The 27,221-nt window shown below is 43.8% G+C and overlaps 1 protein-coding gene across 2 annotated transcripts; it reads right to left on the reverse strand.

Moving 5' to 3' along the window:
- Positions 1-2,861: 2,861 nt before the first annotated feature.
- etv6 (ETS variant transcription factor 6) lies at positions 2,862-27,221 on the reverse strand. 2 transcript variants are annotated; one of them, XM_029495110.1, is made up of 8 exons: positions 26,823-27,221; positions 23,676-23,802; positions 10,019-10,183; positions 6,708-6,842; positions 4,402-5,004; positions 4,138-4,280; positions 3,507-3,607; positions 2,862-3,405 (listed from the first exon to the last, which is right to left on the reverse strand). In XM_029495110.1, the coding sequence occupies exons 1-8, from the start codon at positions 26,850-26,852 to the stop codon at positions 3,303-3,305; spliced, it is 1,407 nt and encodes a 468-aa protein (XP_029350970.1). In that variant the 5' UTR covers positions 26,853-27,221; the 3' UTR covers positions 2,862-3,302. The 2 variants fall into 2 exon arrangements, with proteins under 2 accessions (XP_029350970.1, XP_029350969.1); XM_029495109.1 differs by having other exon boundaries at positions 23,676-23,805.

The following is a 27,221-nucleotide window of genomic DNA, read 5'->3' on the forward strand; positions in this document are numbered from 1 at the left end:
TCTCGGGTCACAGATAAGACAATGTTGCACATTTTAAAAACCTGATGACTGTTTTCATGACATAAACTTGGGTGTTGGGTGATACGGCTTAAAAATAGAATCTTCATTTTTTTTCTCGGCTAACTTGAATTTCGATTTAATGCATTTTTTTTCCTTCTTAAAAACAAACTCTAATGACAATGGATTTATTCAAAAGAACTTCTGCTTTATTTTATGTTGAGTTTCCCTGCAAGGGTTAGAACAAAGATCCTCTTTGGGTTAAAGTGGCAAAACGTCAAAAGTTCTTATTTCGCGTTTACACACTAATTGCGATTGAGTCTGGCAGCATTTTTGGCCAAGTCGAACTGCTGTTCGTAAGCTGTCCAACTGCGCATCAACTAAGTGTTCTTTTACACTTGTGCGGATGACATTGGATGACAACGAGCTCGGGCCACCCTGAACTATCCGAGCCCACAATGGGCGCCTGGCGGTGGCAGTTAAGGGGGGGGGGGGGTTTCATTCTAAACAAATTGTCCTAAACTACACATTCAAAATAATCAATGAAATCAGTTTATCGTCCAGCCGTAAAATGGAATTGTGTGATGAAGCATACGAAAGCGGGGCAGCGTGGAGGCATAGAGGTTAGTGCTGTTGACCTACAACAAGAAGGTCATAGGTTTTCTCCCTGTGCTTGTGTGGGTTTCTTCCCACCGTCCAAAGACGACATGTTTGGGTTAACTCGTGACTCTAAACTGTCTGCAGGTCTGAGTGTGAGTGGTTGTTGGTCTCTGTCTGTCTGTGTGTTGGTCCTGTGATGGACTGGCGACCTGTTCAGGGTGACCCCGCCCCTCGCCCATTGTGAGCTGGGATTGGCTCCAGCAGCTCCCGAAAACAGACAAATGGTAGAAGATGAATAAATGAATGAATGTCAGCATTGACGTTGATAGGAATCAACAGATCCTGAAAAAAAAGGATTAGATTTGATGTTCACAGTTTGTAACCAGTCTGCTCTTTAAAATGGACATTTTCAAACTTTTCACACGTAGAGCTGCAGCTTCTGCACAGTTTTTCCACCGTCAAACATCAGTGAGAAGCCACTGCCCTTTTCAGTTTGCATAGATTGGGATTATTGTGACCGTTAAAGAAGCTCCATCTTTGAAATGTAGGAAATAAACTGCAGTGTGGACATCAGCACTTCTATGCAGTCTGTTCTGCCATGTGGCCCCTGTGTCTTCTACAGAGTGTCACCATGTCTGCTTCTATTGATTTCCACTTCACCTGTGTTTTTCTGGCAGGAACAGGAGGTAAAGTCCGGATCAGCCTTATCCGAAGCCCCCCTGCTGGTCACTGGATTAGATCACCTCATGTTCCTGGCCTCAGGTGAGCTGACATTAGTCTCAGTGCAGAAGGTCAAATCAATGAATTGCTATCAAAATGAGTCCAGTCCGTGCAGCAGTTTGGTCATTTACTCGCTAACTGTCTGCTGCCACCCCTCCCAATATCATAAGAACACCAGCAGCTCCGGCCATTGTGGGAGTTGTAATAAAAACAGATCTGACAGTGAACAGAAGGATGCAGGAAACTCTTTTTCCCCCCTGCTGAGCCTAAACATAACTGGAACAACTGATGTGAACTCCTCACGTTGTTTAACATTGCAGATTAATGTTAAAACAGGGGGATTGGTGGCTGGACGCATGTAGGGGCGTTAGTGTGAAGAGCAGCTGCAGTGCCAGCCGCACTACCTGACCGGGGAAAGTTCATGTATGTCTCCAGGGCTGGGTGGTCTGAATGGGCTCTTACCTGTAATTGTCCCACTCCCTTCCCGCGCCTTCAAGCCCTTTTTAAACCATCGGTGGGGCCGCTGCTACAATCCAGTGGTGAGTCTGTGATCTGGACACATTTGGGTCCTTGGAAGCAGGCAGGAAAAAATCTAATCAAGCAGCCTTTTCACAATCAGACACGATTTCTTCTTCTTGGACTTGTTTTTCTCCTAACGCGGCAGCGCGGGCATCTCATCCGCCGCACAGCCGAGATCCTCCCGCGTCCAGAGCCGCCCCGATAGTCCAGAGCCCGGCGGACTCTGTCAGACTCGGGCGGGCGATGAGCGCTCACTGCGTCCTGTCGGTGGACTGGGGAGGAGGGGAGAGAGCGCCCGGAGCATCGGGCCCTGCTCCCGCTGTGGAACTGGATGGGCTCGGTCCGTATCGATCGCTTCAGCTCCGCGCTCCGCCGCGTCTCTGCCCCGTCTGGCAGCTCCGCTCTGTGCGCGCTAACTTTTATGGAGACTCCGGAGCGCACGGCGCACCGCCGCCACAGCAGTAATCCGATTACTCTGACAAGCCCTTTCCTGCTCACATACGCCTCAAGTCATGACCGTCACGTTGACTGATCTCGAAAGAAAGACAGTTTGCCCCCCGCTTTCACACCCAAATGAACCATAGTGTGATAATCATCAGTTAACTGCGTATAGATCTGGCCAAACAGGGCCTCAAATTAATGTCATACCTTCGTTACATCTTCATTTCCAGACTAAAAATTCACGCCCCCTGAAAGTATTCTTATTTTGACAAAAGATTCAAATATGATTTAACCGTGGAGTTGTGTGAGGGATTTTATCTATTAGGGCGCATCCGGAGAAGTAGGGCACACACGAGATGTTGGCTTAATTAGCAGCAAAAGATATGAAGAAAAACTCCTTCTCAAACATCTCACAGCTCCATCTCCACCCGGGGGGATGCGGAAGGTGATGAACTGGTGAACTGTGGGGGAAACTGCTCATAAGAGTTGGACACCACTGCCATCCTGTGGCTGCGTGGGGAACGACAGTCGGTGAGCGTTTCATAGACACGTGATCTGTGTGAGCGTCACCACGCTGAGGAGTCCGTCTGATCAAAAATGTTTATTCCACTGTGAAAACAGTCCAGTCACACAAACGCTCACGCACACACATACACAAATTTCTTTTTACAAAATTCCTTAGTATAATGCATGTGAGAGACCAAAAAAAAAAAAAAATCAGAAAAGTGACATAAGCACATGGTGATTGGCTTTTGCAGTTCATTTAAAAATAAAAGGGAAAACTCAGGACGTCCTTTCAGTTTCTGTCCGTCAGGAAAATAAACACAACGGGGGCTGCTATTTTTTGTTTTTCTTTCTTGTTTCATTTTGACTTGAGAAAATTATCATCCTAAGGCAATCAGATGAGAGATCCATGTGTGTCTCTCCAGATTCAACACGGATTGTACAAGCTGCGTCTGAAAGGCATCAGCGGCTGTAGTAGTACTAAGTAGTTCATGGACCCTTTTGCTTTATTCCGGAGTTCCTCAGCATTCTTCTTTGATGTAGATTTGTTCATCTGTGTCGGACTCCAGATGCTCCAGTCGGTCCGTCTGTCCGTTCATGATCTCGTCAGGAGTTTTCATGAACCTGGTGGACGAGACGCAGGCAACAAGTCAGGGTTTGGTCATTTAAGAATCTTTGATTATGTTTGGTAAGGTTTCTAAAAAGCTTCATTTCAGTTGACCTACCTGAACAGAAGTCTTTGTCCAGGCTCTTTCCTGATAATGTTCAGTTTGTAGTAGTGTCTCAGTGCTCGCGACATCTTCTCGTACGTCATATTTGTCCTGTTCTGTAAGAGGTCAACGGGCAACAGTGCAATTAGTATATTTCTAAATCTGCACTTTCTCTTTGCTATTTAAAGCATCACTTTATGTTTTGGTCACATGGGAGCAAAGTAACTCCACAGCTCTAACGTTGGGTGCCCACCTTTCATTTTGTGATATGATCCTTGAAACATTAAACGTGCATTGCCACCTAGGGGCAGCAGAGACAACATGCCTTCAAACGCTACATAAGCAACTGTCCGGTCTGAGCACGACAAACAAATTAACATGACTTTATTTCCTCCTGGCAATCAAACTCCGATCGGGAAGTTTGTCTTGTTGTGTTGTCTGTCTTTTTTCTGAATGCTGCTGAAACTAGCAACCAGGCTCTTGCTACAGTTCTTGAACCATAAAACCAAATCTATGACAGTCAGGTGGTGATCTTAGAACAGATTTCATGCCATGAATCATAAAAACATTTTATAGAAAATCTGTCTTTTGTGATTCCTGCGATGCCCTGCTCGGACAGATGAGTGAACGGAGGATGAGCGTTTACCTTATGATTGCCCCAGAGCCTGGCCAGGCCGTTGGGGTCCATGATGCGGAAGACTTTGTTCTCAGGATCCTCCCAGCGGATGTAGTTCTCGTACCTGCTGTCTGACAGGAGCTGGTAGACGTAGTCCCACAGCAGCCTGCAGTCTGCAGGGGTACAAAAGGAAAACTGGGTGAGTTTGATTTTGATGGAGGTTGCTGTGCTTTCAGATAGCAATGTCAACTCATGCAGCTTGAAATCCTCTGCCCTGTCAGTTATGACTCTTACCTGCTATCCGCCCAATGGGCATTTGCTGCTCCTCTGGAGGAGAGACGGGCATGATGACCTGGTTCCTGTAGAGCGCCTCCTCCTGCAGTAGGTGCTGTTGCTGCTGCTGCTGTGCTAGTGGCATGGGATGGTGGTGGCCGTGGACTTTGCTTTCACGCCCGTTCTCAAGTGTCACCTGAGACAGGGGTCCGCCGCGGCTGTGTCTGAAGTCCATGCCAGCACCCCCAACACCGCTCCTGCCCGGGCTGAGGAGCAGAGGGTTCATGATGGTGCTGGGCATGAGCTGGATGACGCGAGGAGGGCCCGCCTCCTGGCCCCCAGGGCTGCCTGGGCAGGGCGGTTCTCGGGGGGTCGTGCAGCGCCCATTTGGCGCGGCTGGAGACACTGACAGGGGGTATATTTCCTCAGGCAGATGGTGGTTGCTGTCGGGCAGCTGAGAGAAGGCTTGGAGGGAGTCCTCGTTAGTGCCACGAGGGTGGTTGGGTTCCAAAGGAGATCGTCGCGGGGTTTGATGGTGAGGGGAGCGCGAGCGGTGCCGTAGCTCAATGGTTGGTGGATGCTGGGGGAGCGGCTCCGTACCACGTGGCCCCCGTCGTACCGTTTCTGAAAAAACAAAAGATCGTTACTATCTGAATGACTGGATTTATATCAAAATAGTAAGAATTACCTCAAACGACACTCAACTGATTGTGACAATAACTGTTAGTGGCCAAATTTCATTGTACTGGTGGTACAGCGACCAATGAAGTTCATTCATTGCAGCCCTGTACGAGCACATTCATCATTAGATGAACTGGGCTGTAAATACAGATGGGTGTATCTTCTGTGGCCTCTCCCACCGGTTTGTGAAGGTAAAGCTGGCTTCTCCACTTTCACCAGGATCTATGTGGACTGATTCACTGCTGGACACTCAAGTGGCCTTTGAGGAAATGTAATTTTTGGCAATTTTAAGTGTTGGCTTCAGTTTTCAGCCTCAGAGGTTGATGCGCAGTTACAATCTATCTTTGTACCTGTGAATCACAGCCAGGATTTGTCCAAAGAAGGACTGAGAGTAAAGCCGTTGGGCGTGTACCAGTTCCTGTGTTTTCCATTGAGGTAAGCCAACAGTAAATACACATTGATTATGAAGGCAGGACTTTCAACCGCTGAGCAGGGAGCCACGTTGGAGGAAACTAAACTTGGACAAAACTAGAATTTCTTAACTTTTTCCATCATCCATTGTTACATGAAAATCTGTCTGAAACTGAGCTTGTTATGAAGTGGCCCATTGTGCACTGTGATATTTATCCTCTGTGCCAGTGTTCTACGGGAGACTACATGGAAATAACCACTAGATGTCACTCATATGTCACATTTACATTCGTGTTCTGGTTGAAGGCCTAGGTTCTGGTTCGTGTTGAAGTGGCTTGAATTCTGCTCTTACTCCATTTAAACACGAGAGGACACCATTTTTTTAGAAGTCAATAAACAAGAGGCCTCAAAACAAGGAAGGCAAAAGAAATAAATGCCAGAGATTCAATCATTTCCCTGTGGGCCAGTTTACTGGGCCGTTTGCTGCAGCCTGGTTGAGTTTCCTTGTGGAACAGGTTTTACTGTCAACATGCGAGCTAATTCCTGCTCCATCCATCTGACTGTTCCAAAGAGTTTTAATTCTTCCTCCTTCAACACAAGACAGCGAGGAGGTCTGTGCTTTCTCGTTTTGTATTATTTATGGCATAAGGAGCTCAAAGTCAGCTATCGACTTTTAAATCAACTTGCATGCAACTCTTGGGTATAATGAGCTCATAGTTTCCATTAGTCAAAAATTAGCTGTATAATTCCTGTGGACAATTCTAAGAGCCATTCATCTGTGTCCGTCATTGGACATAGTATTTACTGTCAACTTGCACTATCACTGTCATGAGCATCAACATGTCATGTTTTTTTTTTTTGTTTTTTTTTTGACTACACAAGAAATATTTCATCACACAATTGCTACAGTGTTTGGCTGGCTAATACTGGACATTGCTGGATGTCTTGTTGCAAATTAGTTTGACTCTTAACATAGGGAGGTTTTTTTTTTTTTTTTTTTTTTGGATGGTGATCGATTGTTCTTGGATATGAATTGATAGTTCGTACACTAGTTATGGCTTCACAATTTTGTAAAATTATGTGTAAAAATAAGTAAGTGTATAATCAACAAAAAACCCAGATTCTTATGGCGTGTGGCTTCCAATGACTTTTATAGCTAAAGGATATGACCTCATGATATTGTGTGGCACTGCGGAGCTAATATTAAATAATAAAATGCCATGTATTGGACTGACCTTCGAGCTTCAGGTGCTGCACAGCACTCTCAGGCAATGAGTGGAAGGAGTTCCCAGGGAAGTAGGCAGATGGGTAAAACACATGAGGCTTCCTCTGCTTTAAAATGTGCTGCAGGAGCTCATACAAGACATCGCCTGCAGAGACACACAAGGTCAGAGGTTAGCGCACATCTCCCCATGGCATTTCACGTCTTCGTAAAATGGGAAATCAAGTACTGACGTCAACCACAGCATCTGCTTCCCCCTTCTCCTTCTCTTTGCTTTCCAGGCAGCAGGCAGTTTGAGTAATAATGGAAGAGTTACAGAAGAAACAGAAACCACATCAGAAAGTTTTAGGAGCGGGGGCGGGCAAAAAAAAAATATATATATATATTTCCTACATAATCAACCATAACAATCCTGCGAGCTGTCAAAAATGGACTGTGCCCAGTGAGCCTCCTTGCTGAGAAGAAGTACTTTGATTCCCAGAGCAAGATAATCACATTAAACTCAAGTGATTTATGTTTTAACTTGTTTTCGCAGAATTGCTGCTGTTTCTTGTCAGGAGAGTTTTCCTGAAGCCCAAAATATTGGATTTGAAAATCAGAATACGATTTACCTAAGAATTAAATAGGTGGTTTGTGGCACAATTAAGTGGGTCATAGACCTGTATGGACTGCAGGTACAAAGGCTGAGGACGAAGTTCATCGAATGTTTAACAGCTGTTTGTTTTGCCTCAACAACAACAACTCAACCAGCATGATAAAACATTTAGACTGCTAACAAATATCCATTTCTACAATGAAGTGACTGCCATCTCTCAGGATCTGATCCCTGCTTAACGCCTCCCTTAAACGAGGAAATGACTCTCATGAAGGAAGAGGTGGTGAAAACACACACTCAGCCACTCATACACACCCACACCTTTCAGTTCTCACTTTCTGGCTCTGTGGCACTGAGCTGCAGTATCAAAAAAATTCCTGCTTCCTGGTTCAAGAACCTTTGTTTTGGTTTTCAATTTCAGCTTGCAGTCATAACAAGTACACAGGTTTTGCCATCAAACATTATTCTTCACATGTGGCCGCAATACAACTTTAAAAACTGGAAGTATTGGAAGTGACGTTAGGCCAGATATTCCAGGAATAAAGAACACACTCTAGTGTTACAAAGAAATATGGCAGACAGCAGGGAGTGATGGGAACTCCATTCTTTTAATTGCTCAAAGGAGGAAACAGTCACATCACATGCCAAAAGCCCACAAGCCCATTGTGCTCCGTTCCCTAAAATTTACATTTCACTGTCGCTACAAACGAAACGGCCAAAGCATCTCTTCATCTGTCAGTGCATGCTTTGTCTTTATACACCAAGTAATATTTCAAGTTATGTGGGGGGAAAAAGTTATCTAAAGATTGCACTTGCATGAAACAACAAACACTTAACAACAACTAGTAAAACCTGTAATGATGACTCACACTTTCCAGACTTTTCTCCCAAACCTCAGTTTCTTGACAGCATACGAACATTTTGCATAGATTTGAAATGGAAACATCCTGATACAGGCTTGACAACAGCTGTCAGCTGGGCCATATCTCTCTCTAACAACAGATTATGTGTCATAACAAGTAATATACTGTGAAAGAGCAGAGTGGGGGCTCTGAGAAAGGGAAGATATATATAAAAGTAAATGTCCCAACTCTGTTCAAGCTGTACGGAATAACTTTTACTTACTTTTACAGACTTTCTTTCCAAATCTATGGAAAGCTGAAACTATTAATTAATAAATCCATAAATATAAAAACAAATCTGCGATAAATACAAAGACAAATATAAAAAATACAAATACATTTTAAAAATATGGTTGAAAATGTAAATGAAAATCTATTTTCCACTAAACTGAAAATATAATAGATGCAAGTATCACAACATAAATTATTACTGAATTTCTGTAGCATCTAATTCTGTGTTTCTGGATTGTATGAGCAAGTGGGCAACTCAACTGTCAAGAAGAAGATAAAAGCTAAAGATCCTTCAGCATCAGTAGCATGTCCAGCAGTCAGCTTGGCTTTATACACCACCAGCAGGGCTGAAGTGATTTAATCAGTCATGCATCATTAATACTACACTCTATCAACAGACAGCGAAACAAAGAAATACAAATAAGGTAAAGATAAAAAAATAAAATAAAAACATTTATTTCCTACTGAAATGAAAAAAGCTTATTTAAATTATCCTCTGATTTTTATTTATTTATTTATTAATTTATTTTATTATTATTACTTATTGGTTTTCTTTTTCAGCTTGTGTCCATGTATTTATTTTGGGTCATTTCTGTTCTTCCATACAACTTCTGCTCATTGCTGAACCTGAAATGACCCTAAATTACCACATTTTCTGGTCTATGGAGAATTTTTCCAGTCTTATCTAGATATTTCACAATGCTGACCACTGATTACATCCCACTCTTATGACTATCACCCTGAACCACACCACACCGAACTGACTTCCTCCCTGGGTTGTACAAAATTTCCAAGACACCAGCAGTCACATGCAAGCCGATTTGAAATCCTGTTTCATTTTTAGAACCGAAATCCAAAACTCCACTGAGGAAAAACAGACCTGACTTTTTACGTTTTACTCGTAAGGGGCTGGCCACTGCCGTTGCCAGGGAAACAGTCAGTTGAGGTCGGTTTGTACTTCCTGATCAACGATCTACTTCCTCCCTCAGCAGCTCCACTACGACAGCTGCCACCCACCACTGTCGCCTGACTGCCACCTTCCCTCCTCAACTCCAGCAGGCTTTATGGATTTTTTAAAGGGCACGGGTTTGCTGGAAACGCAATTATTTTACAGCAGCAGAAACACACCTAAACATTAATATTTCTCTTAATGGCCAGATGAGGCCACAGCTGTTCAGAGGTCATCCAATAGTAATTTTTATCATATTCATTAATCAGCTCATCTCCAAGAGTCAAACCATCAGTTTTCGATTTTCTTTACTCCAATCAGTCACTCTGTGGCAGCAGGTGTCACTTTTTTCCCCCCAAAAAAGAAGCTCCTATGTATAGTTGCACCACTTTTTCCATGATTTGGACTCTGTGTGTTTCCATGATCTAAAACAGTTCTTCCTTCCTACTTGGTAAATTTTGTTTTCCAGTCTGGGTCCTGCTCCAGTTGGACCAAAAAAAAAAAAAAAAAAAAAAAAAAAAAGTCTAATGCAATCAATAAAATGAGTCATTTCATTCTTTTCACTGATGTCTCCAGTTTTCCCAACCTGGACAACACCTTTAATGGCTCGAAGAAATGCAGTAGGAGGGTAAAAGAAGAGGCAGTACCAGAGTGGGGGGATCTGTAGCGGAAGTCCTCCTTGGTGAGCAGCAGCAGGGCTTTGCCATTCATCTGGAAAGAGCCACTGGTGATCGGCCGCAGGGCAAACTCCTTCTCAGCCCACCGCAGCCACTGGGCCACATCCTCCCTGCTCCAAAAGACTGGTTGCAAACCTGGAGGAGGACAGATTCAAGAAGAAGTTGAGACCAGGGTTTGGTGGAGAAGCAGAAAAATTGAGGTGGAGGAAGAGAGAAGGATGAGCTCAGTGAAGAAAAAGCAAAAGGACAGGGGGTTGGGGGCATGGAAGGAAGAAAGAAGGAAAGGCAGGAAGGAGGGGAGAGTGAAGGGGAGGGAGGGGTAGGGAGGAAAGGAGGAGGGGAAGGCGGGGGGGAGGAAGGAAGGAGGCAGAGGCAGTAAAAAGGATATTGAGGAAGTGGAGATAAAAGCCAAAAGGAGGGAGCGATTACGGGAACGGTGGCAGAGATAAAGAGAAAAGATGAAGGAGGAGGCAGAGTCAGAAAGGGAGAGGAGGTGAGAATAAAAGATTAGGAGATGATAGATTGAGGGGAAGAATACAAAATGAATGTAGGGTAAAAGGAGGAGTGGGGTATATGAGAAAGAGGGTCAGTCTGTCATTTTATTTAATCTATTCTGATCTGCTCTGCTCTCCTCTCTTGGCCTCTGACAGGCACATCAGAGCGGACAGTTTATTAGTTTGTGTATGAACGAAAAAAGATACGCGGAGGGAAACAAGCAAAGGAAGCAGTGATGATGACAGCATCTTTTCCCCCCTCCGCTACATTTCTCTCATTGCCGTGGGAACAGAAGTGTAGAACATCTGCACTGGTGACTAGCAGGCAAATTAGAGATGATAGTGAGAGGGACCTGTGAAAGTCATCGCTGCAAAACTTCAGCTTCACTGTAATTTTGTTTGCAAAGGATATTTATCTGCAACGTTTTGTTTTTGTGACACGGAAACATGTTGCTTTTTTTTTTTTTTTCTTTTCTTTTCTTTTCTTTACAGCTGCTGTGGAGGCGGCAATAATATGACTTCTGTCTGCCTCAGTCTACTTCAGTCCGCAATGTGTCTGTCCATACGTTATTTAACGCAGGAGATAACAAGAAATCTTGACAAAAATAGAGATCAAAACAGCAATTACATCTTCTTTTAGTTATGATGTCAGAGGACTATCCCACATTAACCACACAGTTACAAGGCTGATTTGAGCCCAGTGCCGATGCTGCCGTGCTAAGATGGAGTTCCTCTAGCAACCACTGAATCGATGCAGGGCTACTCAAAAAGCCAACTAAACCTAAAATATGTCCATTAAATAATCAACAAACAATTTGACCAAATTAGCGCCAATAAAATAAAAATACCAAAGACTGTTAGCCTCTATTGGCCTTTAGACCTATTGACTTTACCAACAGACATTTTTAATCGTGTTTTTATTTAATCCTGATTTTGTCTGACACATGAACATTGCTGACCCTTTTTTTACCCTGGTTACCACCAATCTTGCCACCTCATCATATTATCTTACACTCTGTGTCACCCAATGCTTTAAAGTATGACTCAGACTCACCCCCTCTGTTTTCTGTCTCCTTCCTTTTTTCACACGCACAGACACAAAAACAGACGTTCAGCAGTGCAAAGCTCTGATCAGAACATCCAAGACACCCACATGGAGCATTACTACTCATTTCTAACATCTCACTTATCACCCAGACTCAAACGCTTCCTCTGGGAGTTGGACAGCTGTTATCTTTGGCCGCCAATGTCACTGTCACAGAAGTAATAGGAACCTTGTACTCACTTTCAGGCCTCCCTCCCTCCAACTCCCCTCACCCGTCAAACAAAGGAAGTTTTCACGGAGAGCAATCAATATAAAAAGAAACCCTGTCTAGATTGTCAGCTTCCCATTTCTTCCTTTCCCCTCCAGTACTCTATATTCAGATAGGGGCACGAGCACTGTCGATAAGCCCATGAAGGCCTAGGTTATCTGAAGCAGAGTTTACAGCCTGTCAAGCTCTGACCCCAAGTCTGTCAACAGACATCCTACCAGAGTGTCAGGGAATGGGATACAGGTGTTTCACAGCCACAGGAACTAATGGTGGGCAGATAAGGAATCCTATTTCTCCACATTTTCTTCTTTTCTTCTGAGTTTCCACTTATTTCTTGGCACAATATCAGAGTAAAAATCTTATCTTGGGTACATTATCTAGTATGTGTAATATACTGTACGCCCCCCCCCCCCTCCCCACACACACACACACACTTCTAACCCCCCCCCCCTTAATCATAAAAGAATCAGTTAACGGTTAAGGATGTATAAATATGACTGGACTACATAACAGAAATAAATCCAGAGGCAATAAAATACTAACTGACTATATCATTGACTTTTTATCAATATTGGATCAAGCACTGCATGCACCAGATGTACGTTTGTCTCTTGTGGCTGAGTTGTGAGAGCAGCGAAGCTGAGGCGGGCAGCAGTGAAGCCTGGGTCACAAGGTCATGACTGCGGTATGCTCTCTCCAGGGCCGGAGAGAGGTGCTGCACTGCCAAAACCCCTCCGAGATCCGGTCTGCCGGCCTCAGCCATCTGCACAGAGCCCAAAGGAGAAGCAACAGGGGGAGGAGAAGGGAGGAGGAGGAGGAGAAGGAGGAAGAAGGGGGCCTAGACAAACGTGTCCCACAACACACTTTGGCAGGAAGCAATCCAGCATGGGCTTCGTTTCAGGACAGGAAACTTCCTGCGGTAAGGTTAAGGTGACGCTGGGAGGTTTATTAACAGACAGCAGCCCCACAGAAAGGAGAAAAGGAAGAGTGGAAACAGAGAGGAGAGAGTTACGAGAGCAGCAGTGGATAGTGTGTGAGAGCAGAGAGAAAATAAAGGCAGACGAGATGAAATTGCAGGAACAGGAGGATTAGACAGTGACAAACAGGAAGGGAAGAAGAAATTCAGCCAGTGCTGAGCACAGGATATCACATCCAGTCCTGAGCTCTTTTCTACTGACTGTGTGTTGGCAACCAGCGACTGGTTCAGGACGCCAGTTCAACCCCAGCATCCACCTGTGGGCTCTGACTCTACTGACCCTGACCCTAATTTGTGGAGTCTGATGTTTCCTTTCAGGGAGTGACCAGGTCAAAGAACTGTGTTCACATAAGAGTCAGACTGATTTCATGCAGGGAGGAGGAAGTGCCATTGGTCACACTGAAATATTTACTGTAACACAGAAAAAAGTTATTTCCAAGGCCTCTATATGTTAACCCTGAGTCATTGAGGGTGACAGCCGAGAAGCCTTGTCATGCTATCAAAGCTACAAGTCCGTCTGCAGCCAGTTCCAGCTCAGGTTTCATCCCTGTGTTATGATTGTTGTTGATGTTATGCACCTCCACCTTAATTCCCACTGACAGAAACTGACAACTATGACGGCTTTCAGTGAGTCACTGATCATCTCTGACTTCAGGAAAAAAAAAAGAAAAAAAAAATCTTAGTCACGTTCAATTTGCCCACAGTCTTATCTCATTATAGGTACTGGTTCTAAACATGATGCTGTTCCTTTTCTTTTGGGACAGCGTCAAATATCCTCTGCTCACTTTAAGGTGGAAAAGAGGATGATAGACAAAAGAGAGCGAGCCCCTTGCACTCTTTCAACACACTCAAAGTCTTTCCTCTAGCTGATGAATTTGTACTGTTTGGTTGTTTTCAGTCAGAGAATATGCTACAGATTTGTTGTGCATTACAGAAAGAAAATCAATTTCTTCCTTGTCATTAGTCTCTGCCTTTGTTGAACGCGGCTCAGGTTCACAGCGCTCAAAAGAGTGTATATACGTGTGTGTGTGTTTACACTGAATAAAACCCTCAAGCACGGCAGCAGCAGGATCCCAAGCCCTTTACCAAACCGTGGGCTCCTAATCCTCTCTGATGACACATAATTTTCACTCTGTGTTTTCTCAGGCCCCCGCTCAAACTCATGAACACGCATACACACACGAGTTGCCAAGGCAACTCATAAGTGCTTGGGATGAATGAAGGGAAGAGGAGGATGAGATCACTGGTATCTTGTTTCGTTGTTGCGGTACAGAAGCCCTAAACTCCCCTCTCAGCCAGACGAGCTAATGAGCTCCGTCCTGCTGTGAAGCTTAAAGGTCCCGTCCACAATCTCTTCTCTTCGCTCCACGTAGTCTCACCAACAGTTGCACTATTGCCCCAGCTGCTTGTGTTTTCCTCAACCAACTGAAAATTGCAACAACATCTTGAAATGAAAAAAAGAAAAAAGCATCTTTACGATGGTAAACTGTTACCCAGACCTCCGGTGGCCATTTCTCACTGATCCACACCCCTGATTTCTGGGCTTAGCTAAGTTTCTCTGTAAGCTGGTTAGTTCATGTACCTGCACATCCAAGTCGTCTGATGAGCACTGTTGCTGGTATATTGCTGCATCCCAACAATACAGCAAGTGCTAATTCTGACAATGTTGTCTAGGTATCTGGAATTTTCAGATAAGTTGCTTCAATGCTGAAACATAAAAATAAAATGGCGTGATCCAAATTGCTAATTGCTGTTTGCCTGCTTAAAACCCCGGGTTATTTTTTTTAATCTAAATAATAACTTCTTCGCTTGAGCCACATTCCAGTGACAGATACAAAAACACAATAAAAATTCCAAACTTTATCAGCTTTAAGTAATTCACAACTAAGCATTAGCATTTTCAAAGCATGGTTTGTTTAACTGCAATTGGAAAAGTCCTTGTGGCTTTTTCTTGGTGTGTTTAAAGTTGTAAGCAGCATTTATTGTGCAGGTGTGTAGGACAATAACCATAACCTTTATTTAGGATTCTGAAATTTCAATTAGTGGGCCTGTGTAGTAAATAAATTGGACACATTTTAGGAGAAGCTAGCAATATATTGGTATCATAAAAGCCAGTGTTTTTGATAACTACTCTGATAGCTAACAGGCATGTATTTAACTAGACATTTAACTTTATAGCTTTGGTATGTAGTCGGGCACTTGAGCTTAAAAGTATTAGGTTACCACAGTGTGAGTAAACATCAGCATTTCTGCAGCATGAGGCGACTAAAGTCACGTAGCCTCAGCTAAGCACTTTATTCAACTTAGCTGAGACTGTAAAAATCACAAGGTTTTGTACTAAAACTGACGGGATGTTGGTTTTCCTTTGTCAGTCCGTGTTTGAAAACCAATCCACCTCCTGTCTTGATCCACATACCAGACTATTGTAGCTGATTCCCTCTCTGTTGGTTGTGATTTAGCTCCTAAACTTTTCAGTTTCACTGAAGAATGAGACCTAACAGCTGAGTCTTTCATATTAACCAGACAGACAGACAGTCTTGTTAGTTTGTGGGTCATGTATCTGAGTATGTTTCTAATCATTTGAATGTGTTCAGTCTATTTCCTTTCAATTTATTTGTAAAACTAAAACAAAAGTGCATATATCCTATACTTTAAGCCATGCAGGGATCCGTACGTCTAGCATATTATTTTCCATCAAACTTTGAACAGTCTAAATATATACACAGAAACAACCAATGCATTCAGAAATCTCAGTTTAGCTTGACATGGATGAACTATAACTAAAAAAAAAAAAAAAAGACTGGCTGGGACTTTGCTCCCCAAACTCAAAGCTCTTTAGTCACTCAGTTCTTCAGTAAATGTTTGCCTTTTCTCTCAAAGCAGAAGGAGGCGGATATTGGTGTTGGTATCTCAGTAGAGGAAAAGTGATTTTTTTTTTCTCCAGGCGGAGGCGGAGGAGGAGGAAGAAGGAAGGAGGAAGGAGGAGGAGGAGTGGCTGGCCATGACCTCCTCACACCTGAAATAGTTGGTATGAGAGCAAAACATTTTATAAGTTAATCCTCACACACTATTAATCTCCTGTCACTTTGTGCGTCTCTTTATATTAGTACCCTCTAGGTGTGGCAGGGGAAAATCCACCTCCAAACACACACACAAACACACAAACACACACACACACCTTTACTTTTCAGTCAAGTGAATCCACCCCCCCCACCCCCCCGTCCCTGTCGCTCATTTTCATCTTTTGCTTCCTCCCTGGCAGGCATGTGCCTGTCCCCGTCCAGCAGAACTGGACTTCATCCAGTCAAAACAAACATAAAACAGATCATCAATCACATGGAACTTTTATGGCCAGGAAGCAGCACGACCTGTTTCTGATAGCAGGTTGTTGAGCTCAGGAGCAAGCCGGCTCTTGTAGGTTAGTTCCTGAAGCCAACGTTAACTGCCACCCTTCCTTTTGTTCAGGAGCCAACACCGCCCCCCCTCGAAACACACAAGCTTCAAAGACGTTTGTTAGCTCAATCTGAAGGCCCCTGCTTGTTGAAACACACACCCTGTGAGCACTGTATCCTCTGAGTCAGCATTTCACAGAGTCTAACACTTAGACTGATCATATCTAACACAACAGTCCTGCACCACTGGTTTACAGCTAGCAAACCATCAGCACGGCTCACAATTACTCACCTTGACACACTGATACACCTGTCAGGGATCACACTCCATGTCACAAAAAAGCATTACATTTAACGCCACTCATCCTTTTCTCATCCTGTTGTTTCAAAATTTCATTTCCCAGAACTGCTCATATGAGAAGCTCCGCCAGTCACAGGGAGTAGCTGTTCTGCTGGAGTTGTCTTAAGTGTAATAAGGTTAAGAAAGGAAAAGAAATCGTAAACGCTCAGTATACACAGGCTTCACTGTCTGACCATGCAGTGCTTACAAAAAAACAACAAGCTCCTCACAGATGCATAAAATTGGGCTAATGGGGTAAAATGGTGTGACGACTCCGAGTAGACCAAGACCGTAGAAAACAAAAAGATTTAGAGTTTAGAGATTTAGAGACTCTGTTTGACACACACCACATAATCGCAGCATCCCCCAGTTCACATTCTCAATCCAGCTGGGGACATGCATTGCATGTCATCTTCTGCATGTCTGCCTCTGAAGAAGCTAAATAATCGGCCATTGCCAAGTCACAGTTTGATATTATGCGTGCTATACTGTCCAGATTAACAGGAGGAATGTGACTTCTGAATGTGATGAGAGAAGATGTCTCACTGTTTTGGACTAGCTGGAACCACAGAAAGACAGAAAGCTGTACCAGTGGACACCTGTTGTGCGGAAATTCAGAAAGGCTGTCATTTTAACTGAAGCTGAAAACAGGACTGCTACCTGAATGTTTTGTGTGCAGCTCTTTGCTGTTGGTTGTTGAATGATTAAGAGCAGTGATTCACTCCACAGATTTTTCACATTCGCGCAAACACTAATGCTCATTTGCATATGCAGTGAAATGCTCCTCTGTAGAGGACACTGCTGCAGGCTGAGAAGGGCCAAACACAGCAGAGTACAGAAGAGATCACACTTTGATCCACTTTATTGAAGCCGATAGCAATCCATTTAAAAAATGGTCAGACTGATCCTTAGGAAATACCCAGCTCTCCTCCTCCTTCCTCTTCTTATTCTGAACACACCAGAGATATAAAAACAAAAAACTTCCTGTGCAGCAGGATTGTTCCTTTTGTAACTTTTCCTTCTAAAGTCTGAAATGAACAAGCCATTGCACAAGAGACACAAAGTGTGTGCTCATTGTGACACATAAAGTCAAGTAAAGCAAAATGTGGAGGGTGTCGTGAACAGGAAGAGAAGGGGGCTGCGCTCAGCTCTGTCGCTGGCATGTGAGAACAGTTTCCCTTTCAGAAGAGAGAAGAGAGCAAGTTAAAACACACACACAGACATGCACGCACACACATGCACAAACACACACACACACACACACTAACAACAACAACAACATTTATTCAGGAAACGCCGTCTGCCCACTCAGGAAATTCCTGAGGACAAGAGCTGCTTCCAGGGGCAGGAAATTTCCCCTCAAAAAGACCAAACACACACACACACACACACACACACACACACACACAGACACCCACTTTAAACACAGCCCCCACCCCCCCAAAGACACACACTGTAAAAGGGTGATGGTATACCACAAAGAGAAAGACAGAGCGACCAAAGGAAACTGGCGGCAGAGGGGAGGGCTGCTGTCATTTATGGCAACACACAAACACTCATGCACACACGTTTACTCGTACATTCATACAGCATACACCTTCACTACCTCTGGCAAGCCTCGCACAAAGACACAAGATTCACTCACACTCATCCACCCACTCGTACAAGCATTCATAGTGCAAACCCAGCTGTGAGCGCACACACCAAGGAAACCAGCCGGTCTTGTTTCCATGGACATAGATTTTTTTATTTATTTTTTTTTTAGAATCCAGTGAGATATCTCTCTTCTTGCAGCCACTGTTCTTTTCTAATTCCTGTATGTTTACTGTAGAAGCGCAGTGGAGAAGTGCCTTGAGCTTAAGCATCGACTGTTTTCTCAGGGACTCGCTGTGTTGCATCATGTTCTGAGTACGTGGGCTTTGAGTTGGGCGAGGACGTCTGGATTGTGAAGTGAATTAAAGCCCAGCAGATCCAGTTTGTCGTGAGCACCTTCGCCGCTTTATTTGGTGCGTGTGTTGGCGAAAACCCTCCCAGGCCTTTTAGTACTCGTCTCAATTTAGACACAAACAGACAAACAAAGCATTATTGGTGGTTGACGACACTCCTCCTCTAGCTGTATAAAACTGCACATTTGTCTATTTGCAGACTAATGCTACTGGATGAATCATTTAATGACCCTTTAATGCGAATTTCTTTTTCTAAAGCCACATTCACTTACTCATTTATTCATTCATCTTCTGCCACGCCATTTCCAGGTTCTGGGAGGAGCCAGTCCCAGCTCACCTGTCCAGGTGTACACCCTGGACAGGTCACCAGTCCATTGCAGGGCCAACACACAGAGACAGACAGAGACCAACAACCACTCACACTCGCACTCAGACCTATGGACAATTTAAAGTCACCAGTCACCCTAAACATGATGTTTTTGGACAATGGGAGGAAATTGGAGAACGCACAGAAAGGCCTCAAGCCCGGGAACCGAAAACGCAACCTTCTTACTGTGGGGCATCAGCACGAACCACTATTACATCCTACTGCTCTCTTTCAAAGCTACAATGAAGTTTATTACAACAGATTCATATGTAGTTCATGTGTTTTATTCTGGCTGTGTCTATTTCTTGAGAATACCCCCCTTACATTTAGCCCACACTTGTCTTGTATGCCACTTCATTCACACCCCCATAGCTGTGTCCCATTTCAGAGGTCGCATCCTTATGAGGCTGAACTTAAAAACAGATTGCAGCCGACGTAGCTTGCTGTTCCATTCTGACTACCCCTTCATATGTAACTAAGAAGTGTGTACTTCTGTTCCCCGGAAACTAAGGATCAAAAGCCGAATCCTTAGTGACCCAACCTATCTGTAATTGTATGCCAGTAATAAAAATATTATGCCGATTAAAAACTCCAACTGAGTCTCCCAGGATTACATTGATATTAGTGAGGGTTGTGTTTCAAGGGTCTTAAAACCACATGTTTTTGTGGGGGAAAAAAGTTGCATGTTGTCAAGGTTACTAACAGTATCCACACTTTGAGACACAATGATCCGCACGGGATCAGCTGTAAGAAATTCTCTTAAGAACAGCTAGTGTCTGCTAAACACGATGCTACAAGCACAAGGCATTTGGCACAATACCAGACCAGCACAATTTAGCCTGGTGAAAATCCACCTAAAGCTAATATATAATGCTAATCTTCTCAATTTCATTTGTTCAAAAATGGAAAAAAAAAACAAACAAACAAACAAAAAAAACAACAACAACAAAGGGACAGCTGGACATCTGGGTGATTTCCTGAAATCTTGTTGTCACCGTGATGTTACCAGGCAACTGCTGGTTGCCTGGTAACTTCACTCCAGGAAGTCACTAAACAAATAAGATAGAGCTTTAAAAGCGCTGGTGGGGGGATTTTGTAGCTGTTGTACAGAGCCAGGCTAGCAGCTCCCTCCTGTTTCCAATCTTTATGCTAAGCTAAGCTAACTGACAGCAGCCGGTTAGCTTTGGATTCATGTGAGTGATGCCAATTGTTTCATTCTCAACAAAACAACAAGAGTTGTGTTTAGTAAAATATCCAACGACCCATTCAGTCTCAGTCTAATGTTAACTAAATATTTCAAAAAAAAGTCTGTAAACAAAACAAAACAAATGTGTTTGCGAAAAAATAATTATCATTAAACAGAATCATTATTGTCCAGAGTAGGTAATATTGTGCATTGGAAATGTTATTTATCATTCAATTATTGGTAATTACATAACGACTATTAAATAACTATTAATATTCGTTCACATCTTTTCCAATAACATTGTTCATGTATTTGTGCAGCACTTCACAGACCACTGCTGTTATTTTTGATGTATTTATTTTTACTAACATTAGGTGTCTTGACCACAAAAAATTTTATTATACATTTTACTATGCACAATGTTATTTCTGTTATTTCAGATTATAATATATACCATATATTTCATTTGTAAATATCTTTTCAAACGAATGTTAATAATTATTCGAACTAATTCAGGGCTGTTCGGAAAGACCATAATGAAAAAACACAAGAGATTAAAGAAAGGATCTAGATCAATTTAATACAAAAATATATTTCTGGAGTGATTAGAAGAGAAAACAACTTATTTCAGATGTGCTTGAACTAGGTGTATGGTTTGTCACAGCTCAGTCTGACTGAAGGGGTTAAAACTGAGTATGGTAGCATTCTTCAGTGTGAGGAGGCTGCAACTCTCCCCGATCTAATCCACTTCCTCCCCAGGAAATGGAGAAGGCGGATTTCTGCCCACACTGCAATTTCCTCCCTCATTCTTTTTCTTTCTGTCTTTTTTCCCCTCTCCTCCCCCCGCCGCCGCCTCCTCCTCCTACTACTCTCTCTTCCCCCGCTCCCTCCTGAGGACAAAACTCCCTCTGAGTGTGGGGGTTAATGGACGGCTTGTTTTCCAGCACATGTGTGTTTAGATAAGCAGGAGGAGAAAGGACAGAGGTGTTTTGGGCTGTGTGAGCAGTGACAAAGACATGTTGCTGTCTGCCTGAGCGAGGAGAGTAGATCCCTACCAGGAGCAGCCATAAACTAAACACTGAAGAGAAGAAAAAGAGACATTTTTGTGATTGAGAATAATAGCTGTGTTTGAAATGTGACTAACAATAAATGGGACTTCCACATGTATGCGGATGTGAACTGACCCATCAGTTTACTCGGCAGGAAACTCAGCACGGACCTGTTGAACGTTCTTCCTTTTTCTGCAACAATGCAAAAGAGGAAGTGGGCTGAGGGAGTTTCCTGTGCGTCTCATCCAGCCTCAGCCTTTGCAGACACCCAACCCCACGCCCCATAACAACCCTGAACTTCACACTTGCCAGAAAAAAAAAAGAAGAAAAAAAAAAAAACCTGGTTAAATATTGACGAATGCATTGACAAACCAGCTTAGGGTTACTCTTTGAACATCTACCCTATCTCCTGGCATAGCTCCAGCCCCACCTGTTCTATGATTGGCTAAGCAACGGTGAGTTGATGCAACCGAACCAAAGCTCCTCCGTGTTGCTTTTTCTACTTTTTCAAAACATATTGCAACATGTTTTGCCTGACTGACTCCCCTGTGGATTCTCTCCTGGGCTAATTCTTGCCTATAAATGAATCAAATAAGCTTCAGGTAATATCAAGCTGACTGGTGGAAAAGCGCTCTATATTGTTGTATTCCAATAGTGCATCTGGTTTGTTCTGTTAGTAGACAATGAATAGACCATTAGTGCTTCTAAACAAAAAAAACGCATGACTTCCAGTTAGTTTGTATACTGGTCTCATCCGATCCCAGGTGTTCCATGTGGTGGTCCAGGTGTTTCAGTGCCTTCGTATTAGTCAAGCATACCTAGTATTGGTGCCCTGTGGTGTTTACTATTAGTCTTCCTCAGACATGCTTTGGGGTCAAAAAATGTCTAATCTTAATCCATCTCTGTATTCCCACAATCTTTCGTGGATGTGCTGATGTGACACATTTTACCTCAATAAGAAAGAAGTTTTCTTGTCATCAAAACGCCACCATTTTTAGCCTGACATCCTTGTGTCAGTCATTTTATTAGCTGTACCCAACAACACACCCAAAGAGTGACACAACTGTGTCATTTTCACAACACTACATAAGCAGTAATTGTTAGTATTTCTGTTTTCCAAAGTAATCAAAGAAATGACCATATAGAGCCAACTATGATCTATTACAACCGTGAAAACAAACAATGGAGAAGAGTCATAAAGTTATGAAAGCAAATCAGCACAGTCAGATATAGAAGATTTATCAAGTTATATGATGTTAGCTAATATTAGCCACCTAAAGCTAAAAGTCATGCCAGACCAACTAAAGCTGTATCATAAAAACAACTGGGTGCTGAGCTGTTTCTCTTCTAAAATACTTTTCAGCCATTAGAGGGAGAATATGTTTGTTTTGGGGTTTTGTTTTTTTTTTTTTCATCCTGAATAGTCTGACTGAAAGAGGTCCGTCGCCATTTTTCCTCTGTTTCTCAGGCTCTGATACGTGACATCATCACTCTCAATCCCATCCAACACGCTCTGATTGTTTCAGATGCTTTTCAAAACAGAATACATACCATCAAAACGGACTCGATCTCTTTAAATCAATTTAAAAGCGGGAAGCTATTCAGACCAAATTCCATTCCATAACAGCTAACATTTCACAGCCTTTACTTTTTCAATCACCGAGGTTTGAAGCCAGGGCTAATTCACCCTCATGCATTCAAGGAACGTCAAGGACACCGCTAATTCTATGGTCAGAAGAAAAGTGAAAATCTGGTGTATTGAATGTTCTAATTAAAACATGAGCAGAGCAGAAAACATTGAGACACGGAATTATAAAAGTCCAGACATATTTCTGTTGCCATGTTTTTGTTATTCAAATGTTTGGGATCATGTTCTCTTTCTTGTAGGGTTTTTTTTAGTGCCCCTACCCCAGCCCTTCATTCTTCCCATGATTCCCAGCACACATTTGTTGCCTGCTCCATGTTATCTGAACCTGGCTGCAGCGCCACTGTTGGTTATTTCACTACAGTAGGTCTGTCAGTTCTGGTCCAGTGGAGGGGGGCAAGATTCAGGTGTCTGACCCCAAGATCTGCTTCAACGCCTCCCAGCTGAGAGGTAGAGCATGACTGGGCCACCACTCATGCAGTGATAATGGCGTGTGTGTGTGTGTGTGTCGTTGTGGTTGGATGCAATGGGATTTAACTATTAAAGTTATATTCCACATAGTTTTTATTTATTCATGCTGGCTCCTCTCACTATGATAACACTGTCTCCAGCTTCTGTTTGCTGTCCTAAATTCTCAGATACTGCCACCTCCACAAGTTCAAACTTTCATGGGCACAGGCCCACCCACAGCCTTTGATTGACAGGTGTTTTTTTGAGGGGAGCCACATAAAAATCTTATTTCCAAGATCACCACTTCAGTCAGACATAAACATTTATAGTAAAAGATAATAAACACACAGAAAAAAAATCTATCTGTCCTGTTCAGTGACCAACTGATCAATGCGTGTAGGAGTCACTGCTCCTCTGTGTGGTTGTGTGTGTGTGTGTGTGTGTGTGTGTGTGTGTGTGTGTGACTCACGCAGGTGCGCAGGCAGCCTGGCAGGCTCGTCCTCCATTCGGCTGGCTGGCCTCGCGGCGGGAGCATGGACGGGGGAGGAAGTGGAGTTTGGCAGCGGGTTCACGGAAGGACTGAAAGAGCTCCTCTCCTGCTATGAATAGACACAGAGACACAAAGCATTGCTCACAAAGCTCCACAACGCACCGGCCCTGAACCCAAACAGCCCCACGCCGACTCACCTCACCTCGCCACGCACCCACAACATTCACTTGCCTCGGTCTGCTCTGTACACTGTCGACTCCAATAAACTGATGCCTGCCGTACTGTGAATACACATTCTGGAGACACTAATGTACCAAATGCCACACATGCTTTAGCACGTGTGTTGCTATGTGGTGCAGTAAAGGTCTAAACTAAGCTGCTCACAATTTGACAGGGTGATAACCTCCATGTCTTCAACCAGTGGATCAGCAGGTCAGAGTCCACTGGGCTCGATTTTCATTTTCCATCACAAAGCTGTGAATTTTTACCCCTCAATAGGTGGTTGAAATATTTCATCCTTTATAATATTTTTAATCAATAAATGCACTAATGTCGCCAGTGCTGGACAGTACTTTGATTACCATACTGAGCATCTGCATCTACGACTGTGACTTATTCTTATTCATCAATATCTCCATTATTATATGAATGGATCAATAAGTCTCTAAATTGTCAGAAAACAATGAAGTCCCAGCCTCTTCTAATGTTTTGTCTGAGTAACGCTCAAAATCCCAGAGGAGATCAGGCAAACAATGACAGATTGAACTTGATTCATCAGTTTATCATCCCAGTTTTTCTTTTTATAACTCAAGCACCAACGACGGCAGTTCCACCATCTCTTTCATGATATTAAAATGTTTGGCTTTTGACAGGTTGCCGACCCAATCCCAAAACGCTTCAGCTGTCATCTGATAAAGTTAGAAAATGATCAGAGAATATGTGATAAATGAGCAATGACGACCCAAATGGATTTCAGCGTGGAGCCCCGAACATTCATCTGAGGCTGCTGCTGTCTTCAGTCAAAACAAATATTCCAACAACTGGTCCATCGTGTTAAGTCAGTGATTAATCAAGCACTTCAAACACTTGCTGTTTTCAGATCTGAATCATTGCCCTGTTTTGTATGAGTCTTAATTTGAGGTCTGGACAGTTGGTGAGACAATGACATCTTGAGCTGTGGAACATTATGGCAGAATTGATAAAAATACAAAAAATAATGAGCCGATTAAATGATGGTGAAAGCAGTTACTAGCTGCAGTCCACTCCAGGTCATTATAGCGGCTGTTGTGCAACACACATATTAAATCTATCTTAAGGTATGAGGTTTTCCACTTTGTGGTCCCTCTCTGTTGACTGCTTTCCTTTCCTGCAAATGAGGCGAGATCACGATGCCACTCTAATTTCTTGAGGAAACGCAGCTCAGCTTTCTCGCTCCAGACTGCTTTCTGCTGCTGACACCGGCCACTCTGAGACCTCCAACTGTACGTACCAGGAATTTCCTGTGAAGGCCTGGCAATAATCTTTCAGTCTTCTATTTCCTCCTCTCAGAGGCAAAGTCCCCCCCCCCCCCCCCCCGTCCCCGCCAGCTTCACATCCACTTTCTAAAAATTCTGTACTCCTGAGAAAGAGCAGCCCTCACCCAGCTGGGACTGGCTGAGGACAAAGCCTGCTGCGGAAAAGGGAAAGTGGCCTGTGACAGGACCGGGTTGCAGTGTGGAGGTGAAGGGGGAGTCCAGACTACAGGCAGCTATGGTGGAAAACTTCTCTGAGCGAAGCGCTGATCATTCCTCAGCATGCAACAGCAATCATGCAGTGACAGGCTTAAACACCACATTTCTCTTGAAATCACCAGGGATCCTGCAGAGACTTTACTTCTGGCTGATCGTCCCATCCCACTCACATTTCAAATGCTGCTATTAGAGCTTATACTATAGAAAATACTATAGAAATAACAAGTTAGTTAAATTGATAGTTGACATTTCCAAAAAGAAATGGTGCAAAATCTCCATGAAAAGTTGTGGCAAAAGGGGACAACTTCAAACGTCCAAACCCAGAGACTGAGTCCTGATCCCAATTCTCCAGCTGGATTAACCCTGGTCCAGTGCTGTTCCTTCAGTCTTTTCATTACAGACCGATCAGTAATCATTTAGATTACAACATATGACAACATGCCAACCAGGACGACAAGTCCATCCCCAGCACAAAGTGCCAACACATTGTTTACACAGTCTGACCCACAACCATGGCTACCACTATCCATGATTGAAATAATTGATTATCTGTCTCCGATTAGTGTCGATTCAAGGTGGAATCAAAAATGTATTGTCCTGACCAACTGTCAAAAACCCAGAGTTGATACCTGTCAGTGATCTGATTGATTCGTTGTTTTTGTTTTTGTTTTTTTTATCCACTGAACATCTTCAAATCTAATAAATCGCCAAAATGTAACATCCGAGGTTTACTGTTCAGTGGAAAATAAAAGTGCTTGTTAGTTGCAGCCTTATGAGCCAATTACGATTAAGATGGGGTAGCCGTGGAAATTCTTCTCAATCAATGACAGCAATCGATCGCCATGATAGCGATCAGTCATTTCGGTCGATCGAATAATCGTGCGGACTTTGTTTTCGCCGGCAAGTCAGTGTGAGCCTGAGGGGGGTGTAGTTAGAGGAGATGAAGGCCAGCAGACAGCTGCTTCTTTTAAAGCTTCTGTCTGCTCCGGTTCGTTGGCGTGTGTTGTGTCTGTGTTGCGGCGCTCTCCCGCCGCCTTTGATCACTTTTCGCGGCGGTAAATCGAACATTTCGCGCGTCGCGCACAGTCACGACTTCTCCTGTCCTCCTCCTCCTCATCATCATCATCATCATCATCATCATCCTCCTCATCCTCATCCTCATCCTCATCATCCTCCTCCTCATCCGAGCGAACGCGCGGAGCAACAGATGACGAGCAAAACAAAGTGGAGGGCGCTCCGCCGCCTGCAGCAGGTGATCCGCAGCCCCGCAGCCCCGCAGATCCCGCAGGGACCCGCTCGGAAGGGAGACAAGAGCCGAGCAGAAAGAAAGCAAAAAAAAAAAAACAACAACAACAACACAACAACAACAACAACAACAAAGAGCTCGCAGTGTTACCTTGGTCGCAGCGGAGGAGGATTCAGACATTATCTCCCCGTCAACTTCTCTCCGTCTCCTTCCACTTTTCCGCTCGGCTGTCTTCTCTCTGTGCGCCGCCCGCTCCGACGGACCCGCTCGGCGGCGGCTCTGCTCGGCGGGCTCTGCTCGGCTCGGTACTGGGGGAGAAGTTGTGGCGGTCTCCGCTCGCTCATGCAGACCCGCTCGCTCCGTCTCTCCGTCCTATCTGTCCAGCTCCATGGCGCGGCTCCGTGTGAAAACTTCTTTTGTCTGCGACTGTTTTCCTTCACATGCCGGCAGCGCGCTGGTTAATAATCCCTTCCTGGAAGAGAGAGAGAGCGAGCCTTGGACACCTCTCTCTCTCTCTCTCTCATTGATCTGGATGTGTGTAAAACGGCG

This window comes from Echeneis naucrates, chromosome 23 (assembly GCF_900963305.1).
Source record: "Echeneis naucrates chromosome 23, fEcheNa1.1, whole genome shotgun sequence".
Lineage (NCBI taxonomy): Eukaryota > Metazoa > Chordata > Actinopteri > Carangiformes > Echeneidae > Echeneis > Echeneis naucrates.

Excerpts from the sequence above, each read along its gene's own strand:
- etv6 (XM_029495109.1), bottom strand. The coding sequence starts at position 26,852 with ATGTCTGAATCCTCCTCCGCTGCGACCAAG. Across the intron at positions 10,184-23,675 it reads CAGGCTGCCTGCGCACCTGC|GTTTGCAACCAGTCTTTTGG; the intron begins GTGAGTCACACA and ends GTCCTCCTCCAG. Across the intron at positions 3,406-3,506 it reads GGACAAAGACTTCTGTTCAG|GTTCATGAAAACTCCTGACG; the intron begins GTAGGTCAACTG and ends CTCGTCCACCAG.